Source organism: Cupressus sempervirens, chromosome 6, assembly GCF_028749045.1.
Source record: "Cupressus sempervirens isolate cs-2001-9-10 chromosome 6, ASM2874904v1, whole genome shotgun sequence".
In the NCBI taxonomy this organism is placed as follows: Eukaryota; Viridiplantae; Streptophyta; class Pinopsida; order Cupressales; family Cupressaceae; genus Cupressus; species Cupressus sempervirens.
This window is the reverse complement of record NC_143123.1, coordinates 439,924,284-439,950,160: the sequence shown is the minus strand read 5'-3', so window position 1 is coordinate 439,950,160 and position 25,877 is coordinate 439,924,284. Positions and strand designations below refer to the sequence as shown.

Genomic DNA, 25,877 nt, shown 5'->3' with positions numbered 1-25,877 from the left:
GGGAGTTTTGTGAAGGGTGTGATGGCATTACTCACCCTTCAATAGGGAAGAAGTGGCCAAGTATGGAGGAAGGGGTTAGTTGGACTCCATGGAAGTGTAGAGTCTCTTCTCATGGACAGAAGAGGAAATAAATGTAAGGTGTATGGGCCCTTGCATGCCGATGTTATTGATATTGCTTTGGGGGAGATGAGGAGGAAAAAGTATGGATGTTTATTGTATGTTTACATTTGGCAATCTCCTACATGGTAGTCCACTTTCACCCCTTTGTTATGGGTTCAAGGCAAATCCCATTGTGCAAGCTTTAGATGGGTGTCTTTGTTGTGTTTTATGTTGTGAGGTTGGATTTGGTTACCCATTGGTTACCAATTCTCCTAACTTGGTAGGTGGTCTCTCTAAGACCTAGGATGAGAGGTGAGCTCTCCATGGTTAGTTTTATATGTATTTTGCAGATTTTTCATAGGCCTCATGATGGAGCCATTTTGGAATTGGAGGATTGAAGGTGTTCTTGATGTCATTGTGTTGGAGACTTTTCCATTGTAATATCATCTATTGTATTATGCATTCATGTTGAAGATGAATTTTTAATGGAATGGATCAAATGTTGTAGACTCCAATATTGTTAATAGAAATGTAGTTATTGTATGAAAATAAACAAGTTATGTGTTCAACTTCCATTGGATTGCAAATCATATCTTGTCTTCAAAATGCATTGCTTTGCATAATTTCAAGTTGAATACTCTTGATTTCATTCTTTGAAATCTTTTTTTTAAACAATGTATTCAAAAGCTCATTTAATAAGGATCTTGTTGTGTGAAGTATTTACATTATACTTGAAATAATTTATTTTTAGTGTTCATGAGTTTTGTTCCAATGTTCAAACATTATAGATAAAATCCAATATTGCACTTTAAACTCTATCTAGGGAAATCATGATAGTTCAACGGATTATTAACCAAATTGCAATATAAATGAAAAATACCTATTATCAATACTCAAATAAACAATTCACTTAATGAGATGCATAAAACATTATCCATGATACTACCACTAAACTCCTAAAATGAAACACCTTGCTAAGAAGGAGGAGCAAATAAAAAAATACAACTCCCATGTATTTGAGAGAGCCAAAAAGGTTCTTTGGAAAATGTATGGGAAAACTATTAATTCTCATTTGTGACAGAGAATATTCTGTCAATATCCCCCCATTAAGAGTGTCATTAGAAGATTAAACCCATCATATTATCCCTTGTTAGTGCAAACTCAAGTGCCAAAGTAAAGTGGGAAGACTTAAAAAAATAAATTAAATATATATATATATATATATATATATATAGAAGGGGGGGGATGAGACACCCCATGGTCCCCACCCCCACTCCGCCTTTCCATTTACCCCATTTTGGGCACACCAAGAAAAAGTCAACTAATTATTAAATGCAAAACCTACACCCACACCCTACATCCTTCTCCTATGTCAAATTGGCACCACTACCACCTTGGGGCACATGAAGACTTGGGAGGAAGTGGCCACTCCATGCGTTGACATAGCTGACACCTCCTTGTACTTTCTCTAAGCACCCAACCTCGTAGAAAATGCCCAAACACATAGTAGATGGGGAAGCCACTTGCCAAGGGAAACGTCTAAAGCCTAAACTAAAATGTAAAGACTACCAAGGGAGACAGTTTTTTTCCCATGTCTCCCTTGGTAGCCTTACATTTTAGTTTAGGATTTATCCAATACCCTTGCCAAGTGGCCAGGGAGAGTATGGTACACAAATAGTTATGAGGAGTTTAAGGAAAGTTAGAAGGTAAATTAGACTTAATGAGGAGTAACCATGTTTAGGAACCAGTCAATAGGATTACTATTAAGGTGTTTATAGATTAGGATATTTAATTAGTTAATAAGTGGGTTGAGTGGGTAGGCAAGTAGGTTGGTTAGTTAGTCTTAAAATATGTTAGGTTAGCATAAAATTAGTAACCATAGTTAGTAGTTTATAGGCATGTAAGGGTGGTTTAGGAATTAATAATTATTGCTCAATTTTACCAATTTAATGATTAGAGGGGGTAATAAGAATTGATATTTTGGTATGTTGTAATTAGAATTTTAAAATTAATATAGTAAGGAGTAATTGGTTATTAGTGACTAGGAGAAATGCTAGAGTTAAATAGGGTTAGGGAAATGTGTAGTAACTTAAGGTTTCCATATATGAATTAATGATAGTATATTATTTTCAAATATGATCCCATTATTATTAAATATTTGATTGTTAATGTTTTAAGTGTATATTAGTGTTTTGTAAGGGGGTGTCATCAGGTAAGTAAGTGTTCATGATAATGTTCGAAAATGTTATAGATTAGAGTTGACTAGATAACTTGATAGAATGATATGGGGTTTGTTAGAAGATTAGTTGTATGTCATAATTATCTTAATGGTAAATATTTAACAGTCTAATTAGTTCTAATAGGTAATGATCCTAACCAAAACCAAATTTAATCTTATATAGATTGAGCTTCAAATGCATTATTAGTTTCTTTTAGTGGATTGACCCGGTATAGAGTAATAGAGAAAAATATTAAATTCAAACCTAATGTAACTTAGGTAATTGATCTAATATAATGATGTGAAATGAAATATAGTTGAGTGACGTTTACTTAATTTTTAATTAGTGTTAAAACCTGAATGTGTCAATGATAAGGTATTCTTTCGCCCTCTTGTCGAAAAGTGAAACATGTGAATCCAAACCTTACTCAAACTAAACCTATCTAACTTGAATTCAATTTAAGCACTTGGAAACCTGAAACACTTCTTGAACATGATGTCATACTTTGACTATGGTTTAACTAATCAACTTAATCAACTCGAACTAAGGCTCTTGTAGCACTTTGATTAATGGTTTTTGAACCAGAACAATTTGTTGGTTACCAACTCTGCATCCTTATTTAATTTAATCAGAATTTAGTTGTTACTTAAACCTTGTGACTCAAAAACTAACTTTATCATGTTGTCATCTTCCTGTAGCATTTTTTATATTGGTATGTGTCTTACTTGGTTATTTTTACCTTTTAAAAGCTATAAAAAAATAAATGTTGGTGTGTTTTTGCGCCCTAGATTTAGCCACGACAATAACTCTCTTGCTTCATTCTCAATTTTTTGCATTTTACTATCTTCACAATGTACACAATGGATCATTCTTCTTGTTGTGTTATGAAAAATGACATTTCTTATGCTATTTATGACATATGATTTTCTTTAATATTTTTGACCTACCAACTCTTACATCATATGAGTAGAATTACTATGCATCTCATCAAATGGAAGTGGCATTATTCATTATATCTTTTGATAAATACACAATAAATACTAATAGGAGTGCATCATTGATCTACAAAAATTATACAGGTGAAAAATCAAAAGGTCATTCCTTCACAAAACCTTGGTCTTTGACCTACTAATGACTTTAATATTTGTAATTCTACAAGACAACTAACCAAAAAATGGAAGGTTAAGAAAATACAGGTAAGGAAGGTAACTCTAATGGGGATTTGAACACTCGATTGATAGTAGAGCAATGCCATGTGGAAACCAAGACAATATCATCCTCGGGCCTATGGACACATGTCTAGCATCAAGGCACTATCTAAGATGATATTAGGAATGACCAAACTATGTAGCTTACTATGGCAATGAATTTCAATTCGTGCTCTCTCAAAAAAAGAATGAATAATTCACATGCATACACTAGAATGAATGTTTGATTCAACTTCTTGATGGAATGAAATATGCACTCACTCTCTTGATCTATGAATTTGTAGCTTTGCACTATCTTTAGAAATCTTATGTACTAAGCTTTTCAATTATTATGCATTGTAGTTACCAACACTGATTTCCCCTGATTTGCAAAACCATTTACCTTTTCCTTCTACGTGAGGATTTCTTGACCTCTCTTGGTTGTTTATGGATGCAACTACTTTCTTTCTATAATTTCCCTTGCATTTCACAACTCCTATTTCTCCTTCAAAGTATTGATGCTGAATAGAATGTACAAAACATGGATTCTATATATCTGAAAAAATAGTTTTCATAGCCACATTATTCAATCGCTACAAAAACCCATTGCATATAGATTTACACAAGGTTTTGACATCATAATGTCTAATTTGATGTGTATTTTATTCAAAGTGATACAAAATATCACTATAACATTTAGTCTCATGACATAAATTTGTACATAGATGCAATTCTACAAATGTACATTTTGATAAAAATGTATTTAAAATGTCTCAATACTCATCCATACTAAACTCTTGTTCTTTAATTGTGATTCTTCGTACGACAAATTTACATGACTAAACTAAAATACCCTATTATAAAAAATATATAATCAAGATTATAACAATAAATATATTTGACTTTATATTGGACAATAAAAAATAATGCTATGTATCTTATCCCATTCCAAGAACACCTTTTTTATAGGAGATTTCGATACCCCATTATACCCCTCGGAGAAAGTTGGGGGTGTGGCAGATTTTACAGATAGTATGAAGGATTTAGCTAAGTTCATAAATAAAAATGACTTGATGGACATGGAGATGAATGGTGTCAAGTTTACTTGGTCAAATAATAGGAAGGGGTTGACCTTATCCAAGTCAAATTGGATAGACTTCTGGTCTTGACGGACTGGGAAGGTTTGACTTCTTTTTCTCTCATGGGACTACCTAGGATGGTCTTAGATCAATGCCCCTATCATTTTTAACTAGAATGAAGAGATGCATGAGGGCCAAGACCATTTATATATGAAATAATGTGGTAATCTCACCCTGACTTCTGGGCTCGGGTGGTAGAGTGGTGGGGGATACAAGTTGAAGGAACTACAATGTTCAGACTCTCAACCAAACTAGATAATATTAGAAGGAATGTTTGACCATGGCAAAAGAAGCACTTTGGTGATACCTTTAAGAAAAAGAAAGAGGTGGAAAGGAAGTTAGAGGAACTCGAGAAATTGATGGGGGAGGGTTTGGCCTCAAAAGATATGATTCTGATAGAGGAAAATTGTAGGAGGGAGTGGAAAGATACGATATTCAGAGAGGAGACCTTCTAGAAGCAAAGATCGAGGGTTTTGTGGCTCAAGTTGGGAGATAGGAATACTATGTTTTTCCATAGGTTGACTTCCATCCACAAAACAAGAAACACCATTGATGTTGTGAGAGATGATAATGATGCAAAGCTAACAAAAACGAAAGAGATTGGTAGCTAGGCTAGTACATATTTCAAAAACTCTCTCAAGGAGGAGCATAGAATTGCCAATGAGGAGGATAGATAATAGCTAATTAACTCCATGCCCACAGTGATTTTGATAGATGAGAATGAGGAACTGACACAACTGGTCATAGAGGAGGAAGTTTGCAAAGCTATTTTCTTCATGAAAGCCTATAAGTCCCTAGGCCCTGATGGTTTTCCCAAACCTTTTTCCAACACTTTTGGGAGATGATTAAGGCTGATCTAATCTGGGCTACTCATGATTTCTTCAGAATTGGGAAGATTCTTAAGCATCTTAATAAAATGTTTATTGTTCTAATCCCCAAGGTCAAGGATCCAGGGGCTCTCTATGATTTCAGACCGATCAGCCTATGTGACACTACTTATAACTTTTTTTAAAGATTTTGGTGAATAGATTAAAGTCATTGTTGCACAAATTTATTGGGAAAACTCAGAATGGGTTCTCGAGTCGACAGATCCTTGATGCAACTATAATTACTCGTGAGGTTCTTCACTCATCAGAGAAGAGTGACAATCCTGACATGGAATTGAAGTTGGATATATTGAAAGCCTATAATAGAATTAGTTGGACTTTTTTATATGAAATAATGGAGAAAATTGGTTTTAGTCAAGAAGTTGTAAAGTTGGTTAAATCAATAATAAAGACTATCAGTGTTGGTGAGTGGATCGCCTTGGGGTAACTTTAGTGGGGAGAGAGGCCTAAGACAGGGGAACCCTATTTCCCCTTATCTATTCATTATGGTCACTATAAGTGTTAGGAAGAGTGTTCTTAAGAAAGATGGATGGGGAGAGATAAAAGGTATTAAACCTACTTTGTTGCTTTGGCAGAGGTGATCCAACAGTTCATGGATGACACTTTCCTAAGTGGGGAATCCTCAGTGGTTGAAGCTAAAGCTTAGAAATTTGTTCTGGAGGTATATATTGTCAATGCAGGACAAAAAATTAATTTGGATAAAAGTAAGGTCTTTTTATTCAACACCATGCCGGATATCCATAGATGATCATAAATATCCTGGGTTGCAATACTGCATCACTCCTTGATATGTACCTAGGGCTTCCACTGACGATGAAAGAAGTAAGTAATAATTTTTGGAATACCATTCTAGAAAAGATGCAAAAGAAGTTGATTTGGTGGAAAGGTAAAACCTTGAGTAGTGCGGGTGAGCTGCAACTTTTGGTTTCATCCCTTCAAGGTATCCCAATTTACTTCCAATCCTTATTCAAAATCTCCCAAAGTATGACAGAGAAACTAGAGAAAACCTAAAGAAATTTCCTTTGGTTTGGGGGCAGAGAGAAGAATAGATTAAACCTGGTGAGTTGGGAAATGGTTTATAGACCCAAAAGTAGAGGAGGGTTAGGAATTAGAAGGATTTTTTATTTGAATAAGGTCTTTCTTACCAAGGTGGGGTGGAAACTGTTGAAGGATGAGGTTAATTGGTGTAAGATTATTAAAGCCAAGTACCTGGAAAATTTGAACTTCATTCATTGAATTCGGAGAAATGACCTCCCATTGGGCTCAAGGATTTGGGGTAACATTCTTAAAAATAGAAGTTTACTTAGAGAAGGAGTGAGGTGGTTGGATGGTGATGACTTTTAGATTCATTTTTGGGAGGATACTTGGCTAATTGATAAACCTCTGGCTAGAATGAAGTATGAGTTCCTTTAGGACCACCTTTAGGAGTAGGCGGGCAATAAGGTGTTCAACTATATCGATCCAAGGAGGAAGTGGAAAATGTTAGAATTGCAATAGAACTTCTTAAATGGTGCGCCGGTAGTGGAGGAACTAAATGAGCTCCTCAAAGGTTATAGAATCATGGGAGCGGCTGAAAATGATACATTAATTTGGAAGGCGACCATGATAGGGGATTTCTTTGTAAGTTCTACCTATAAGTTAATTTTTGATAAGGAATTAGAACCTAAATTTTGGGGGAAAATCTGTTTTAGCCATTTGATCTCGAAGGTCAATATTTTTGGGTGGACATCCATACATGGGAAGATGTTCCCCATTGATAATCTAAGGAAAAGGGGGTTCCAATTACCCAACAGATGCTACCTTTGTAAGAGAGTGGAAGAGAATATTCCACACCTATTCCTAGAATGTAGCTATGCTATTAACATATGGTGAAGGTTGTTACATAAGTTGGATATGTTTTGGGTGTTTAATATTGGGATCGACCAATTTGCTGAGAGCTGGCAGTGCCCATTTACCCACCCCCTCCTTATCCAAATGTGGAAAGTTATCCCCCCCATGTTTGTTGGGGTATTTGGAAGGAGAGAAACAATAGAGCTTTAAGAAATGAAGAGATAAGTGAGGAGATTGTTACATATATTATATGCAAGCTTCGGTGGAGAATATGATGAGCTGCAAGTGGAAGAAACCGAGGATCCCCCCAAGTTAGATGGAACAAAAGATTGCTAGAAACTGGAACCTTAAAGAAGGGTTCTTCGAGACAGATAATTCCAAGCAACTCCCTAGGAAAAGGACAAGATGGAAACCCCCTAGCGAGAATTGGGTTAAACTTAATTTTGATGGAGTTGCGAGGAAGGAGGGATCGATTAAAGGAGGTATAGTTGGAGATAGCGAGGGAAGAATGCTTTTGGCCTATGTTGGATACATGGGGAATGCCTAGAATAACGTTGCGGAAGCTATGGCTTTGTTATGGGGTCTGAAAATGGTTATCAGTGTTAGATGGAGAATGTGGAGATTGAAGGCAACTCAAAAATTATAATTGATATCGTGAAAGGCATCATGAATGAAGGTTGGGCAATCAAAAGAGTCGTAGAAAATATCATGCATTTATTGATCATTTAAAAAAGATTTGAGTTTTGCCATTTTTTTTGGTAGGGAAACAGGGTGGCAGATGGGATGGCGCCGATAGGATTGAGCATGCAGGGCCTACAGTGTTGGAGAGAATTTAGAGTCCTACCAAACTTGGTAAGAGTTTTAGTGAACAAAGATATAAAATCATGACTAAGTTTAGTTGGAGAGTTTTATCGATTAATAATGACAACTCATTGATGAGTGGGCTAAAGTAGAGGGGTCATTATTGACAGATGGTAGGGTATGAAGAAAGGTGTATATGCAATAATTACTTCGCATGGTTTGAAAGGGAAAGGATATTGAAGTATGATATGGGTGTATTTTTAATAATTTTATTGTACATGTCCTCGTACTTGGTGTTGAGTAAAATTTCAAATTTTAAAAGGTTTATTGGGAATGATGAAAAAGATTGGAGTTGGGGTAAAGGCAATCAACACGTGACAACTCAGCAAAGATGTGACATGACTATTCATAACAATAAAGGCCTTTATGAATACTTAAAGCCACCATTTTTTTTGCCTAAGTGTGACTACATTGTTAGTAATTTTCTTTGGTTTTTGATAAAGGAGATTTTTTTGGTGAAAGATGTTGAGATGGGTGGTGGTCTTTTGCACATTGAGCCTTCGATGGTTGAGGATAGTGCTCGCAAACCACTGGTTTGGTACATGCTTAAAGAGGGAGGGTTTATCCCATTCATGGAGGTGCTAAATAGATATGACGAAAGTTGTTCTCTATAATTTCTTAACTCTTGGGAGGATAAAAAGATTACTGTTAATGAGATTTTGTTCCATATTTTTTAGGAGATTATCTCTTTGGCTACGGGGCTTGCTATGAAGGGGAGTAAATGGTAGAAGGTGAGGAGGATAGCTAATGAGGCAAGCCTAAATCCATTTTTCCTAGATGGTGAAGAACCCATTCGTCATAGGGGAGGGCTTATGAGGGAGAAGCTTCCAAAGCCGTGGAACGAGGTTTGCTTGATGCTAATGAAGTATTTAACGCTGGAAGGGAGGTATGATGTTTGCTACTATTATCATTTCCCTCTTCTGAACCTTTTCAACACTGGGATCACATTTCTATCCTATTTTTTTTGTTACACGATTTGGTTGATATAGTTGTTGATGTTAAGGAGAAAATGAGAAAGGGGGTTAATTATACTATTCTCCATCAAGGGTTGATGTCTACCTATATCAATTTCACCTAGCCCTGTTACCCCCCAGGATTGTTGAGGTTGACATCCTAGCTAACCCTAACCCCCGTCCCCACCAAATCCCACTCAGAATCATGGGACCTAGAGCCCCTACCCCCTAACCTTCTCCTAGTGGGTCCCATGCGGAGAGGAAGAAGAAAGGTAAGGAGAAAGAGCTAGAGGATTCAGAGGACAAGGGGAGGAGAGGTAGGAGGAGGTTTGGGAGAATTGCTAAGTCCAATACTAAAAGGAAGTTGAGGTCTGGGGCCTCGTAGGAGGAGGATTCTGATTCAGAGGAGATGGTCCACCCTAAACAAAGGTTAAAATAGATGACTTCAAATTATGGAAGGGGGAATATGGAGGAGGAGGAAGTGGAGGTTTCAGACTCCTCAATGTTTGGCTTGGGAGGCATGACTAAAGGTGGGAAAAAGATGACTCATGTTTTGGCTTCCATTGCGGTGGGATGTGTGGACCTCATGCGGGACTAGTTCCCTGACACGGTGGAAAGAGCGCCCTCCCCCACGACGATGTCCTCATCTGCTAAGGTTTTAACCTTAAATAAAGTTATCTCTAACCCCCTTGTTTTGCAGGAAGTTGCTAAGGATCTGATGGATGGTAATCAACGTGGTAAATTGGAGGGCCCTGAGGAGGCTTAGAAACTGGCTGGCAAAGAACTGAGGGAGAGAGTGTATGCCCTAGAGGAAAGAATGAGACTTTTGGCCAAATTCACAATTAAGGTGACACATGCTGCAGTTACTACCTTGCACCTACTGAAAGATAACCGAGAAGGAGATCTGACCAACAAAGATACTAAAATGTTGTTCAACTGAGGATTGGGCTAACATCCTCCTCAAAGGGAAGGATGAGAAGAAGCCCAATTAGGGTTTTTCCTCTTTGTTTTCCATGCTTTTAGTTTGTTGGTTCAAGAACTTTGATAGTTTTAAGGCGGTTGTGCCTTTATTTAAAGACTTTTATAGTTTATGTTGTTATGGTACAGGCAATAGTAGTTTGATGCCTGCTAAAACTCTTTTCCTGATCTTTTCGGTGATGTTTTTGGGTTTATAAGCATTGGGGTTTTTTTTGATTGCTAGTGCTTTGCTGGTAGTTGTCCGTTTTGTCTATTGTAATGGCCAACTCTCTTGTTTGGTTGTTTTTTAATTAAAAAATAAATAATGCCATGTCAAAATTTATATGTAGAAAAATACTATTCTAATGACTACAACAAATACATTTATATTAAATTAATATTGACTAATTTGAAATCTATACACAACATAAACATTTCTAACTAAAAAGAATAAATGACCACAAATATTAGCACCTAAAAATTACACTAATTTGAAATTCAAAAATATTATTTATTATTCAGAAATTAACTAGACAAACCAAAAAAATTCATCATGATCATCGTGATCATAACTAACCTTTACAATATCATCCAAATCAATGATTTAATATACCAATTTATACAATATTTACATTTGAATCCCCCTAATAAATATTTCATATTAATAAATTAGTATTAGTTATGAGGAGACTTCCAAATAAATTAGTATTAGTTATGAGAGACTTCCAAATTCATTTAATTTGATAAAAACGTACAAAAAAATCAAATACACTGCAAGGGTTAGTAATAGTAATAATAATAATAATAAAAATAATAAAAATTACGAGAAAAAAAGAAGATTTACCGGGATAAACCTAGCTCCTAAAACCCATATTGCAGAAGACCCATTTCCAACTCTCAAAACCTTCAAACAGCCTGCGAACTTAGAAGCAAACGTTTTTTTTCAACAGTTCAATCGCCATAACGAACATATAAAGTAATATTTGAAGTTATTGGAGGTAGGTGTGATTTTTTTTTTGGCATGAGCTTCAAAATTGATCAACAATGGAGAGGAATCGAACCTACTGAAGGATGATTAAGACGATGAAGCAATTAATATTAGGAAATAGAACTAGCTTAAATAATTTTGAAGTTAGCTTATGTAAAACTCTGATCCATCAAGGGATGAATTGCCATCAGGGCTAGTCTCGGTTAATGGCTTGTCAATGGTGAATGCATTTTTTACAAAAGAAGGCGCCGTCTCTGTCTCTCTCTCTTTCTCCTCTTTTTCTTTTCTTTTCTTTCTGTTGGCAGATTATTTGTTAAATGCCCTCCAGTTAAAGAGGATTACTCCGGGACAGAGAACTAACGGAGGGCTACAACAGGTCTTTATTGTTGTATGTATTTTTTTTTTCCTTGAACTTATTTTAGCTAAGATACCATCTTTTATTATCTTGTTTGCAGGTTTTAAAGAGCAGCCGTCAAAATGATGGGTTTTAAAATGCAATATCTAGCAAGGACTCGCAAGTTTAAATTTCTGTCTAAGACTAATAAAATACCGAAACTCAAGAAGAAACTGTCTGCAAAGACACTGTCTAGGAAAAGGAAGCTGCATGAATGCAGTAGTCAGACGAATATAGTTGATACGAAAGAGGGGAAATTACCGGAATCTACATTTACCCATAAAGAAGATGGGAGCGGAAACACAACGGAATTTAGTCAATATGATGGAACAAATGAGCTAGAGGGAAATATGCCAGAATCTGCAGCTGCCTCGGGAAGAGATGAGAAAGAAAGCATAATATTTAATCAAGATAACGGAGTTGATGAGAAAACCGAGGAACCGCTAGAATTTGTACCTTCCCATGAAGAAATTGGGAATGAAAACTTGCCGAGATATGTTGCAGAGGGTAAAAATGAATCGCCGAAGGCATGGCCTTCAAATAAGAGACGAGGGGAACAATTTTCAGACCCTAGTGACTGTAACATTGCAGAGATTAAAGAAGATAGTGAAGCATTGCCTGAATTTGTGGTTTATGATGAAATCACTTCTAGGAAATCTAATGCAGTTGGTGTAATGGACAGTTCCGAAGGACTCGTAGATAGTTGGGCGATTGGCGATCAGGACGAATTAGCAGGGATCAAAAGGATGTGTCTTCCACATGCTAAATTGGCCCCAGATACGATTGTCATACCTGATGATTGGCGTTCTGCAGTAGAGTTTATTTCAGACAATGATCGGCTTAAGAAATCTTCTAGGGATTGCTTTGCGGCTCCTCCGATTGTAGTAGTTTGTGGAGCACAAAATGTTGGGAAGACCACTTTTGCACGTTTTCTCCTCAATAATTTGTTAAGAAGGTATTTTTAAACTGTTTTAAAAAACTTAGTTTGTTCGGGGTGTTCTGTCAGTGGCTAGAGAAACGAACTTGTCTTCTGGGTGATTATATGGTACACGTGGGATCAGCTCAAGCTTTAATATACTCACTGATAGGAATGCAGATGATATTGTTGGATTGTGCTGATTAAATAAATGACCTTGCTTATGCAGGTATAAGAAAGTTGGTTATTTAGATACTGACGTAGGACAGCCTGAGTTTACACCGCCAGGATGCCTATCCCTTCACATTGTAGAGATACCGAATCCTGGTGCATCTATTAACTTACATTCTATCATTGTTTTGCTGTTTCCTTTTTGTTTTTTGAAAATATAAGATTTAAATTGCGAATTGCTGTCCTAGTAAGAGGATTGATTAAAATGTTTTGGTTATATTTTTTTACAATGATATGTATGAAGTTTCATCCTGATCAAATCGTTGCATATTTTTGCAGATTTGTCAATTCTTTGTTTGAGAACTCCTGAAAGGTAATATTTGAATCTGACAGATTTTCAAGAGTGCATTGCTTACTACTAATGATTTATTTCTTGAAATGATTTTTTTGGCATTTTAGAAATAAAATTTTATAATGCAAAGAGGCATACCTTTTTATTGTTTCTAGGGAAGATACATACCAACAGTTTAAATAGTGCTTGCAAATCACCATGTTTGCTAAAAGCCTAAAACTGTTTAAGCATCAAGGATTTGTTGGATAAAGTTCATGGTCTGTTTATAATGTTTATGTAACAGTATATACATAACAGGATTTGTTGGGTCAAGAAGGAACACGAATGTGAATGCGTATAAAGTCTAACATCATGCAGTGCCAAAGAAGGATATTAAAAAGTAAAACAGCAATGAATTATTACCCGCTTACCACGACTAACAACAGGGTGCCAAATACTCCAGTGTCTTGACTTTAGTATTATGAAGTCTCTATGAAGCTCTGTTGAAGGATAAATTTTCAAGACCTTTGCATTTGGTTGTTGGCCTTGTTTTATGGCCTCACCAATGCACTTGACACATTTATGATCATTTAAATGATGTTTTCAGACTCCATTGTGACAATTTTTTGTCATTTATCCAGATGACATCATGATGTATGACATCATATTTACTGGCCACTTGGTGAAATTATAAAGCATTATTGATCTTCTTTGCCAAGATCAATTCAAAGTCAGGACAAAGCCCCTCTAGAAAACATTACTCAACTGGACTTTCTCATTGATGAGAATAGAGTATCATGTGCATCTAGATAAATTATTGTCTTTATTGAGTGGCCAATTCCATCGAACATGTTAGATATATGAGTTTTCTTGGGGGAACGAACTTCAGGACTTTTTTGTGATTACAAACATTTTTCCTGCTGTCTATATCAAAACTATAACCAAAAGGTTGTTACTTGATCACACTTTAGTTGCTTGAAAGAGGATCTTTTCTTACTTTAATGTTTGCTCTCCCCTACTTGCAATAGTCATCTTAGCTTGAATTGGCATTCCCCATTATGCCATATATATGATTCTTAGGCAGGGATTACATCTTGTGAGCTATTTTTTTTCTTGGTAATAAGTTTTTATTTTATTGATAGAGTAAAGTTCATTACATTAAAAAGACCTCAAGTTTCAAAACTTCATGAGGTTCTTGTGGCAGATTTTACAATGAGTTGTAAACCAAGCCCACAGAAAAAAACATGAACTATTGAACCAGAAGTTTCATTACAACACGGTTGACATTACTGGATTGCCCTCTATTTCATGTCTCTGCAACAACGTTCAAAATTGGTGATGCCGGACCATGAAGACAAGACATGTGGCTGCGTTGTGACTCCAAGCATCCCTGTGTAATTCACCTTCAAAAAACTTGATCTGAACACAGTACCATCCATCACCTACCCCCTAAAATTATGTAAACTGAGAAACCCTTTATGGCCAGAGACAAATAACCTTGAAGATACTGGAAACTGGTTGTAATGCCCCGCCTGGAGATCCTTGGAACAAGGATGAAATACAAGCTAAGATTTTTTTTTTTACAAGTATGAGTGCACATGACAACATCATACACGGATCACATAGATTGCAATGGAAGACTTAACCACCATCCTGGCAACCAACGAATCTCCAAACGCCACTACCTGAACTGACACACTCACAACAAGAAACGGAAATCCAAAACGACAACAATACTAAGAATCAAAGATCTGCCAAGGCATGGTAAATTAAGTAAACCCAAAGGGTACTAGAATCCCCAAAAATTGATCCCTGAAAACCAGCAGAGATGCCCCCTGTTTTTCGCACGAGGACCAATAGCATATAGATTTTCGTGCGAAGATGTGTAGCATGCCACGTGAAGAAATCCAACACACCATGCGAGATCTTGCATCCTCGCGTGAGAAAGTACGATTTCATGCGAGATCCCAAGACAACAAGCCATAAAACAAATAATGTAAAAAGTTAAGGAATGAAGTCCCTCCACATCGGGGAGTACCGGATCCACATTTCGAGGCATAAACACCCGAACACAATATTGAAAGAGTGTAACCATCTAACAAGTAGTGAAGGTAAAGTACAAAAGGAAACATCGCAGTGTACCAAAACAACATCACAATAAACAAAAATAACATTGCAATTAATAGTACAACCAAACTAAGTACGCGGTTCCTCCCAACCATAATAGCATCATAAGACCATCATGGGCCCTAGCCATCCCCTGCGTGTAACATCCCAAGTTACCGATCAGATCGTCGGTACTATCATATAAGGACGTCACTGCTAAAATGTGCTACAACATAAGCATAAGGAAATCTAACATGCTAGTAGTAAAGCATAAGATAATCCTACAAATACGGATAACATCATCTATCATATGCTAATCATTGTAATAAGGAAATGTGTCAATAACTAACATCATCTAAACATGATATACAAGCATCCCAATGAAAGCATAAATCACAAGAAAGCATACTACATGGCTAATACACATTCCAGGCAGTATGATGACAGAAACCAAGAACATAGACAATGCATAAACTATAGGTCCTGGTTAGGCACTCAATGGGCTACTAAGTAGGGGCTAACATCATGGAGAGTCGCTTGGCATCCAAAAGTCCAAGCTAGTATTGGCAGCTACTCTTCTCAACAGAAGGCGCACAACCCAGACAACAACTCTTCTCAATGGAAGGCGCACAACCCAAACATTTTATTATCTTATAGTTATTACCACCCAGTATTTTAATTTATTTATTACTTATATAAAACTTCTTCTTCCAACCAATGGGAAATAGTCACTAGGTTGCAGGATAGAAGCCCCTCCATATGTTACCCTACCCTAGCCATGCTGAGTGCTCATAGGCATGCAAATTCCCAACCCAACCCCAATGATCATAATTTCGGAATACCACAGAAGATCGGGCCTTGCAAGTTAGTCGACAATTGTACGTGCACGTACTCGTGTGTGGCGCACCACCATCACGAAGATCATAACAAAAGGATTGGATGAGAACACAATGTAGAAATTTGCTCAACCGAAAACAAACTTGGGAGGACGGATGCGACACACATCCCAATGCAACACAAAAGTGCAAATAAGGTAAGACCGACATCCAAATGGATGATCCAGGTCCACGACCAAACTAATGCCAAGAAATCCCGAGAAAACAGGATGACATGCAAAACGAGGTAAAAACCCCAAAAACTTGGAAAACTTTGAAATTAAAACCTATTTGGCCTTTGGGTACAAAAACCTCAAAAATCCAATAATATTTGGGTTTGGACACTGTATGCAAAAATGACTAGCATAACGGTGCAAAATCCCAAACCCCTATCCCAAAAAACAGGAGAAATGTTCATACCCGACCAACTAGGCAGAACCAACAAACAGAAACAGAGGGGAACATTAGTTCTCAGCCTCCTATCAAATTGCTACCAAAAACAGAAGTTGGAATGATGCAGAAACAAGAAAACTGTAAAGCCCTACCTGACAGCAAAAGGGGTTGAAACTGAAACCCACACAATAAATTAAAACGCTCGCCAAAACTGCTAGAAATCATAGCAAAGCAAGGTTTACCCGAGCCAGAGCCAACGAGACTGATCTCGCGAAAATCCCAAGCTCATAGCTCTCAGAACGAACAAAAATCCAATCCTTCAGAAAGAGGATTTTAGAAAAGCTCTCCAATTTCCAAATTGTAAAATTGAAAAGTAAGGAAACAATTCCCTTTTTCAATACTTATTCACTTTTCGAGTGAATAGTCAATTAGGGCAAATATCTAGTTAGACTAGTTAGACTAGTTAGACTCCAAATCAACCCAAACGAAAACAGGTTATTCCTTGTAATGGAAATTCACCTAAGGCAAAGCTGCGAGAAATTAAATTTGAGAAGATTAAAAGCCTGAAAACCCAAAATAACAGAAAATCACTTAACAACTTTCGCGACAATGCGAACCTCTAAATGCATAGACATGCTCACTGGTCTAATCACATAGTACAGATGAGTTTGGATTTAATAATCACCGAAAGGTTTTAATTTAAACAATTAAAATAAGGATACGTCGACCATACAGGGACGACATTGGTAAAATATGAATAGCTGAATCACTAACTCCATGTGCCACTGCCAAGGATATAATTCCTGCATACTAAAACACACGATCAAGTGCAATTGCATATAATATCATAGCCGAAGCAAAATGCATTAAATACTTAATTAATCCATTTACATCACTCACGTTCGCATAAAGCATAAAGAGACAAGAATGAAGTAAATAACCATAGCATAAAATCCATCACATAACATAATTAGAAAATATGTCCAAATACTAGATAATCAGATATTATCATAGATCTATTGTCATCTCAAAATGGCATCAACATGCAAATATGATAAACTAAACAGCATAGCAGTATAGCATCTATGATACTAAATCAAAGTATAACGTTTGACTGTCAAGTTATCTTAAAGTACATAAAATAAGAGTATCAAGTATCTCTCGAATCAAAAGCAGACAAGGTACAGATTGCAAACATGAGAGGCACTACATTGGTTATCTCGAACTAGAAGCACACTTGCATATTTGTATGTTCAAACTATCGGAAACGAAAAATGGAGGAATTAAAAAAGATGCTTATAAACAAATAGATTTTGTAGAAGTTAACTTCAAAGAAGAAATCAAAAACCCAGAATTCTGAAAATACCTTGCTGTAGGAGCAAACATACGAACTCCCCAAAATAGGAAACTCCTCGACTACTGTTACCAAACACTAAAACCTTTTAACATTTTAACATAGAAGGACAAAATCCTCAAACATCAAACCACAACCAAACCCACACACCATCCCTACTAAAGGGTTGTCTGTAAGCATTCTTGACAAAGCCCTCAATCCTTGCCTGCAGCATGGTGATCACCTGGCTTCACTCCATTGGTTGTCCCCTTGGTTGGCCACCACACAAGCTTGTTGGCATTCTTTGAGCCTGGCCTCTTTAGTCCATCCAACCCTCGCTTTCATTTGCTCGATTTCTAGGTCTATAATGTGTAAGTTTTGTACCTGGGATTTTGTCTATGCCAATTTCTTTTGTACCTAAATGAATTCCCTAGATGGAGCAGAGCTAGTGAGAATTTCCTCCAATCCAATTAGGGCTTGCTCCAGAACGAGTTGGTGCATCATAAGCCACACAATGTCCTTTGACTTTCCCACTTGCAATGCCCATGCCATGATAATGGAGTAATCATCTGTGTTGGTGTGGTGGTGGTTCTTCACTAGAAAAAGCATCTCACTTGCAGCAATTCAATCACATCTTTGAGTCTAGGATGAACAAATCAAAACATGTATACATTCGTGCCTTCCCACTGACTCCATGAAATGAATTTTGTTGTTTCCACATTTCAGAGTGAATGAAGACTCCATTTCTTCACCCAGCAATTGTCAACAGTAGTTCACAAAAGCCTTATGTTTGCTGGCTCCAAAGGAGAAGTTAAAAAGCTGCAATAAGGGTGGCGAGTTGTGTCTCCATAAATGCCTGTCACATCCATCTTTAATTATTTGAATGTGGCATACTTAACACTAAACCTTTCTACATATGCATTTAATGAGGTTGAGGATGTGTCCTATTGTGGGAGGCAGCCAAGGAGTTTCGTAGAGTTAAATCATTCCGTTTTACATTTGTGAAGTCATCAATTACTATTTCAGACATTTTGAGATGTGGTGCCCAATTTTTGCTTCAGCGTTACCTGCTCTGTTAATGTGCGTGATTCTAAAATCCTCCAGAGTGGCCAAATCTTGGTTAATGTTGAGGATGTAGTTTTGTAGATGCCATCTTCCACATTACCTTTGATGACAACGTTAATAACAATGAGTGAGTCACCTTCCACATGTAACTTGGTAACCCCTAGGTTTTACAAGCTCTAATTGCCAACAGGGCTGCTTCTACTTCTGCAACATTATTAGTACCATCCTGAAGTCTTTTCCCCCCTAGTGCAACTAGGTGACCATTTCCATCTCTAATAATAAAGCCTACCTCTGAAGGCCCTGGATTGCCTTTACAGGCCCCTTCAAAGTTGCATTTCCACCATCCATCTTCTGGGTTTTCCCATTGATTTGAAGCCGTAAGAGAAGAAGAAGTGGTAAGATTAACCTCATCAGACCCATTTATGGCCAAAAGGGTTCGTGGTTATCTAGTGTGACTCGAACTGTGGTTGATGCATAACACTGGGATCATAAGCCTAACACTACGCCTTATGACTCGGCTTCACACCAACTCGGCTACTCACTCACCCTTACCTTGTGAGCTATTATTAAGGTGTGTATTGAAAATATGGACACTTCTATAAATTCTTCTATTTGAGATTTCCAATGGAATATGGAGTCCCAAATGGCAGCTTATAGCTTCCTATCTATGACGTGCAAGAATTAAGTAGATAATGATGATGACTTTGAAATGAACCCAATAGAGGAGACCCTCGCAAGCTGCAAGAAGATTCGAATGATATCAAGCAATGAGGATGCTAGTATCCAAGATCTCCATGATGATATGCAAATGCGAAGCTAACTTAGAATGATATGCATGACTAAGCTAAGATGAGATGCAAGAGATGCAAGAATGTAAGTAAAGTTAAGATAAACTAGCAAGATGAAAGACTTCTACTCCTTGCTAATTAATCTAGATTAGTAAGCTAGATGCAAGAATAAAAGAACAAGATAATGCTAAATGGTAATGCAAAAGCACAAAAGAGAGATAAGAATAAGTTAATGCTAGAATGAAAGAAGAAAATAGAGGTATGTGTTTGTGAGATGTGTGTTGAAATGAGGAGAGGGCCTCCTTTTACAGATTTTTAGAAATGAATGGATGTTCGAGATTTAGAGGCAAAAGAATGAGAGGCTAAGATTAAGAGGCAAAAGGATAGGCTAAGATTAAGAAAGGCAACACTAGCTGGAGTGACAAAGGGGACATGTGGTGTACGGATTGTAAAGGTCATACTAAGGGCGTATGAATTGCTAAGGTCATACTCGGGCTTCTGCCCGAAGAAACAATTCTGCGAGATTTACCAAATAGCTGGTCATTCCACCAAGAAATTTCTATAGAATATGAAGACACAAAGCCATTGATAGGTTTTGTTGACGTAGGAAACATCTACCTGAACAGGACCTATACGACATCATCTGACGGTTACAATGATAACCGATGAGGAGGTACAGGTAATTGAAATAATAACAATAATGGGGGGCGTAGCTACATTCAATTTGATGCAAGCAAACAACCAATGATACAATGCCTGTACATGTAACCAATGGGGCGACCACTTTGTTAGAGACTGTCGAGGGGGGAATCACCACAATTTTTTGTAGGTGGTATGGTCCAGGAGACCATGATGATGCAAAATGTCCAAGGCATGGGGTGAATCTCTTGAACATTAAAGGCAACAGGGAGGAGGTGTTAGCCGTCACCCAAGGGCAAGCGAGGAAAGAGAGTTACCTGAATCCAGAGGTTGAGAAGAGGAGGATACGGGAAGCAAAGGCAAACATAGAAAAAAATAAGATGATGAGAGAGAGAAGAGAAACAGATGACACTGCCAACACCTCGTTGAGAGAGGCTAGACAGAACAAAATATAATATGGCAAGTGATGCAGATGAAAATCCCAATAAAATTTAAAAGACCTTTATGTAGCCATGTCGCAATTGAGAACAACCCTATTAAATATGACACTGCCCTCATAGGTGTCAAGTGGGATGGAGTTGAAGGGAACCTACAACAAAGGAGAAAAGCCCCTCGGGAAGGAAAACTTTCTAGGGAGCTCAAAGGACTTGATGCGATTAGTAGTAAATATAGGTAGACATGTAGTGGTGGTAGAGATTGGTATTCTTGGAACCATCTTGATAGACACCATTGTCGACAGGGGGTTGGGTGTTAATGTACTACTAAAGGAAACATGGAAGAGACTGGGACGACCTACATTGTGGCTGCCAACCTTTTAACTTGTAGGTGTTGATCAACGTGGGATCAAGCCCATTGGTACATTAATGGCACAACGGGTAATGATTGCTACTTAGCCCTTTGTCTTCGATTTGGTGGTCATTCCATTAAAAAGGTAAGGGCACGACGCCATCCTTAGAAGGGGTTGGTTGGTGCAAGCTAGGGTCAACCATGATTGGAAGAGAAATACTTTGTTTATAGAAGAAGTGGCCAAAAATTCACAATTGACCTAAGGACACAAATGGTCAGTGAAGACTTTGCGTCTTCATCAGAGTTTGAAGCGAAGGAGGTGGACGAAGGAAAGCAACATATGGAGCTGAATAAAGGAGTTCTTGAAATAGAAGGATGCTACGGAAACAACCTAGCCTCAGTAAACAGACTCTTCCATTGACAAATGGAAGACTGAATTATTCCACTGTAATATGCTGTAGGTGGATGAAGCAGAGGAAAAGCACTCATTCCCAATAGAGTACAAAGAATACAAAGAAGAGGATGCTCGGTTAACTGAAACACTTGCACACATATTTGATAAAGAGAAACCAATTAGATACGAGGAACCTTCCCTCAAGGTCATGAATCTTAGGGACAAAGCTAACCCCAAGAACATCCTTGTGGGTGATGACTAGAACCCTGTCCGGAAGGTGATAACATTAATTTTTTTAATGGAATATAAGGATGTATTCGCGTGGACATATAAAGACTTGAAGGGTGTCCCTTTGGAGTTATGTGTCCACGGGATCCTGCTGGTTCAAGGAGCAATGCTAGTGTGGAAGGGCCATACAACATGAATATAAACTATGTTGCACGAGTGAATGATGAGCTTGCACGAATGTTAGATGCATGGATCATATTTCGGGTGCAAACGAGTGAGTGGGTATCCACAATTGTTATCTCGTTGAAATAGGAAGCAAACCAGACCATGATATGTGTGGACTTGAAGTGCCTGAATGTTGTCACCATTAAGGATCCATTTCCAATACCATACATAGATAGGATTTATGGAGGAAGTCACAAGACACGAAATCTACTCATTCATGGATGAATGCTTTGGATACAACCAAATATCCATCGTCGAAGAGGATAAACTCAAGATGACCTTCGTAGTTGAAGATAGAGTGTATGCTTACAATCGAATGCTGTTTGGACTCTTTAAGCTTCGATAACATTTTAGAGGATCATCCTGCGTATCTTTGATAAAATGTCAGTGGGGAATTTCAAGGCATTCTTGGACGATTGGTCCATCTACAGTGCTAAAGACACATCCAGTAGCCCTTCGAGAATGCATAGAGAGGTGCAGACGGGTGAGAAATGCACTTAATCCTAAAAGGTGCAGGTTCATGGTACCCCAGGGAAAACTATTGGGACATATTGTATGCAAGGTAGGATTAAAGATGGATCCAGGTAAAGTACAGGTGATTCTTGAGATTGAACCTCCTACAGATGTGACCAAAGTGAAATCATATTTTGGGGTACATTGGGTACCATCGAAGATTCATTAAGAATTTTGCCCACGTGTCTTATCCACTAGATAAGCTAATGCATAAGGGGGAGCCATACATGTGGGGAACAAAGCAAGGAAAGACATTTGGGGAACTAAAGACACGCCTAGCGGACCACCCATCCTGGCATACCCCAATTAGGACAAAGAATTTCATGTCCATGTCGATGCATCAAATTTTGCCATCTGGGCTAATTAGCACAAACGGGTGACCATGAGTTGGACCACCCTATCTACTTCGTGAGTAGACTTCTCTCGAAGGCAGAGAAGAATTACAACACGATGGAAAGGGAAGCCTTGGGGATGGTCTATGTCATACAAAAGTTTTGACACTATTTGTTGGCAACCCCATTTGTTTGTTATGTGGACCATTAGGCCCTAATGTATCTGGTAAATAAGCCAATCATCTAGGGAAGGGTAAGCAGATGACTGCTTCTATTATAGGAGTTCACATTCAATATTATAGTACGGCCCGAGAAGAGCCATGTAAGTGCAATCCACTATCTCAAATCAAATCAGGGGAGCCGCCAGAAGGTGTCAATGACGACTTTTCAGACATCTCTTCAAAATTGAAGTTCTACCATTTTGGTACACAAGTATTGGAGAGTACCTTTCCATAGGGCAGTTCCCTAAGCAGATGCAATCGAGAGAGAAGGAAATTGGTCTTGAGGAGTAGAAAATTTTAGTTAATGAATGGGTTGCTATATAAAATGGGACCCAATCAAGTACTCTAACAGTGTGTTATGGAGGAAGAAGTTCCAAGTGTGCTGAGGGAAGCCCGCGAAGGTCCGACAGTAGGGCATATGGGACCCGACACAACCGTGGAAGGTGTTACTAGGTTGTGGTGGCCGAAAGTATACAATGATGTGAGAGAAAGTGTTATGAGTTGCGACACATATCAAAGAGCAAGGAAGCCTTTGAAAAGAGACATCATGCCTCTTAACCCCTCTATCATGCAAGAGTTGTTTGAACGACGGGGACTCGATTTTTGGGGCCACTTAAGGCGAGTAGAGCACGTCAGTGTAGGTATATTGTTTTAGCGACATAACACCTCATTAAGTGGGTTGAGGCACGAGCCCTTCCTAATAATTCAGCCTTAAGTACAATGAGGTTCGTATACGAGCAAATAATTGCAAGGTATGACATGCCCATCCAGATCACTAGTGACAAAGGGGTACATTTTGTCAATCATGTAATAAAGTTTCTGATTATGGAGTTTAAGATTTTTCACTCATTCTTGAGTCCCTACAACTTGAGAGTCAATGGTCAAGTAGAAGCTACCAATAAGATATTGGTATTTGTAATCTACAAGTTGTGTAGAGTTGAAGGAGAAGATTGTGGAGAAAGGTTGCCATCAATACTATGGGTCTATTGCACCACGTACAAAGTCACTACTGGACGATCCCCTTTCCAATTGATGTATGGGCAAGAGGCTATCGTACCTGGTGAGTTCATGGTGCGAAGTTTCAGAATAGACATCGAAAATAGATTAGGAGACATGGAAAGCTTAAGAGAGAGTGTGTATAGTCTCAACAATTTGGACGAATGGAGAATGATGACACAGTGGGTGATCGAGATAACTCAACAACAAAGGAAGGTGTGGCACGAGAAGCACCTCAAACAAATGAGTTTTACTACTGGGAAACTAGTTTTAAAATACAATAGGCAGGATGAAATCAAGTTGGGTAAGTTCAAAGTGAAATGGCATGAACCCTATAAGGTGAAAGAAGTTGGAGATAATGGAACAATTAAGTTGTGGAATTTGGATGGGAAGTGGCGGACCTTGTGAATGGCTCTAGATTAAAGATCTATCACGAAAGGCATGAGGATTGGGGAGACAACTATGGTAGACGAGTAGACGAGAAAACTTAGACTTAGGCAAGAAAAAGGAAAAAGAAAAGAAAAAAGGGAAACTTCCATATCGTATGGTCATAAGCCATCGTACGACAAGACTCAAGATATGCAAACATCGTACAACGTACGAAATAAGAGAAGATTGTTTGTGGAAAAAAAACAAAGTCTCATCGTACGATAAACGTGTGGGATCAAGGTGAGAGTAATTCTCATACTGTATGGGGGAACCTACAGACTGCCGATTGTGCTATACGACCCACAAAGACAAAGCAAGCATAAATGTAGTACGATGATAGAATAAAAGCTAAAGAAGTAAGAGGAAAGAAGACCGGTTGACAAAGATATTAAATACCATACGACCAACTATATGGTTCCCACAACGTCGACAACCAGTAATAAATACTAGCGTATGGTTCCAAAAGACGTGCCAAAGTTGGATGTCATACGATTTGGCTATAGGTAACGACTAAAGTGAGAACAAAAGAAAATACACGTATGACAGTAAAGCCCATGACAATAAGAAAGCTAAGGGATGGGCAATAAGTAAAGTTGAAGTATCAGAGAACGAAGATAAATAGGGCTGGACTTCTTCAATACCGTAGTTTATTTCTAGGCACCTCAGAGGGAAAACGAAGAGGATTTGAATAGTGGGCCACACAACATTACTTAGGCAACCATGGGTAGGGCCGCACAAGGGAAGATTATGCAAATAGGAGGAAGTTTCAAAGATTGAAATATTTGGCTCACCAAAGGCATGATTTGGCTAGCCAACAAACAATTGGGGCAATAGAGAGAGCAAAGTTGGTAGCTCAGATGGAGGTGGCTAGGAAGGAAAAGGCCTCGTGTCAGTAATAGTTAGATACGAAGAGGACAAAGTAGAACCTATTACAGTCCTAGTTGGCTCAGGTGACTAAGGAGACAAAACTTGTTGAGGCTACCCTTATGGTGAAAACAACATTGTAGAAATAGATGGAGGCAGAGTAGGACCTGAAGGCAGAACTCAACAAGTTTATGAGTTGCGAGCACACCTGATTTCTTTGACGACATCTTAGCCAACATCTTCAAGGACGCTCCCTCAACCCCCTTCTTCTTAGTTTATATTTGTCTAATGTTTATATGGTCAAACATTGTCTCCATTTTGTTGTTAGTTGTCGGAGACGACTTTCTTTTCGGGGGGGATGATGTTGTCAGCATAATTGTACTTGTTGGGAATGGTTAAGTTGTTAGGTAGTCATTAGTGATCGAAGGGTAATCCTTTATGTTGTGACAGTTGAGTCGCACCCCTTCAAATGGTATATGTACTGTCTCTATAGACGAGACGCAACAATATTATGTCATATGTAATTGATGTACTTGAAGAACAGTAATGAAATACATAGTTGTTTCTTGATATTTGTTTGCATTTACTTACTTTGTTATACTTGCATAATACAATAGTATGAACTAAACCGGTTTACTGTAGGAGGTCAACAATTATGCACTTTTTAACTAGTCACCTTTATCAGTTGCAATGCATGTTTTAAACCCTCTTAACTTTTATGGGCTGCTATCCTTAAAGTTCTATTCCATGCCAATTTG

The 25,877-nt window shown here is 37.9% G+C and overlaps 1 protein-coding gene across 6 annotated transcripts in view; it reads left to right on the top strand.

Moving 5' to 3' along the window:
• The first annotated feature begins 10,999 nt into the window (after positions 1 to 10,999).
• The window catches only part of LOC149552946 (Pre-mRNA cleavage complex II protein family), an 84,752-nt gene continuing 69,874 nt past the window's right edge, over positions 11,000 to 25,877 (top strand). For 2 of the 6 annotated variants that reach the window (XM_089788495.1, XM_089788490.1), the window contains exons 1-4: positions 11,000 to 11,130; positions 11,576 to 12,469; positions 12,660 to 12,757; positions 12,941 to 12,974. In XM_089788495.1, the coding sequence (XP_089644621.1) occupies positions 11,598 to 12,469; positions 12,660 to 12,757; positions 12,941 to 12,974 (1,004 nt within the window). In that variant the 5' untranslated portion in view covers positions 11,000 to 11,130; positions 11,576 to 11,597. Of the gene's footprint in view, positions 11,497 to 11,575; positions 12,470 to 12,659; positions 12,758 to 12,940; positions 12,975 to 25,877 lie in introns of all 6 variants that reach the window. The other 4 variants (XM_089788496.1, XM_089788493.1, XM_089788492.1 and 1 more) reach the window with 4 other exon arrangements.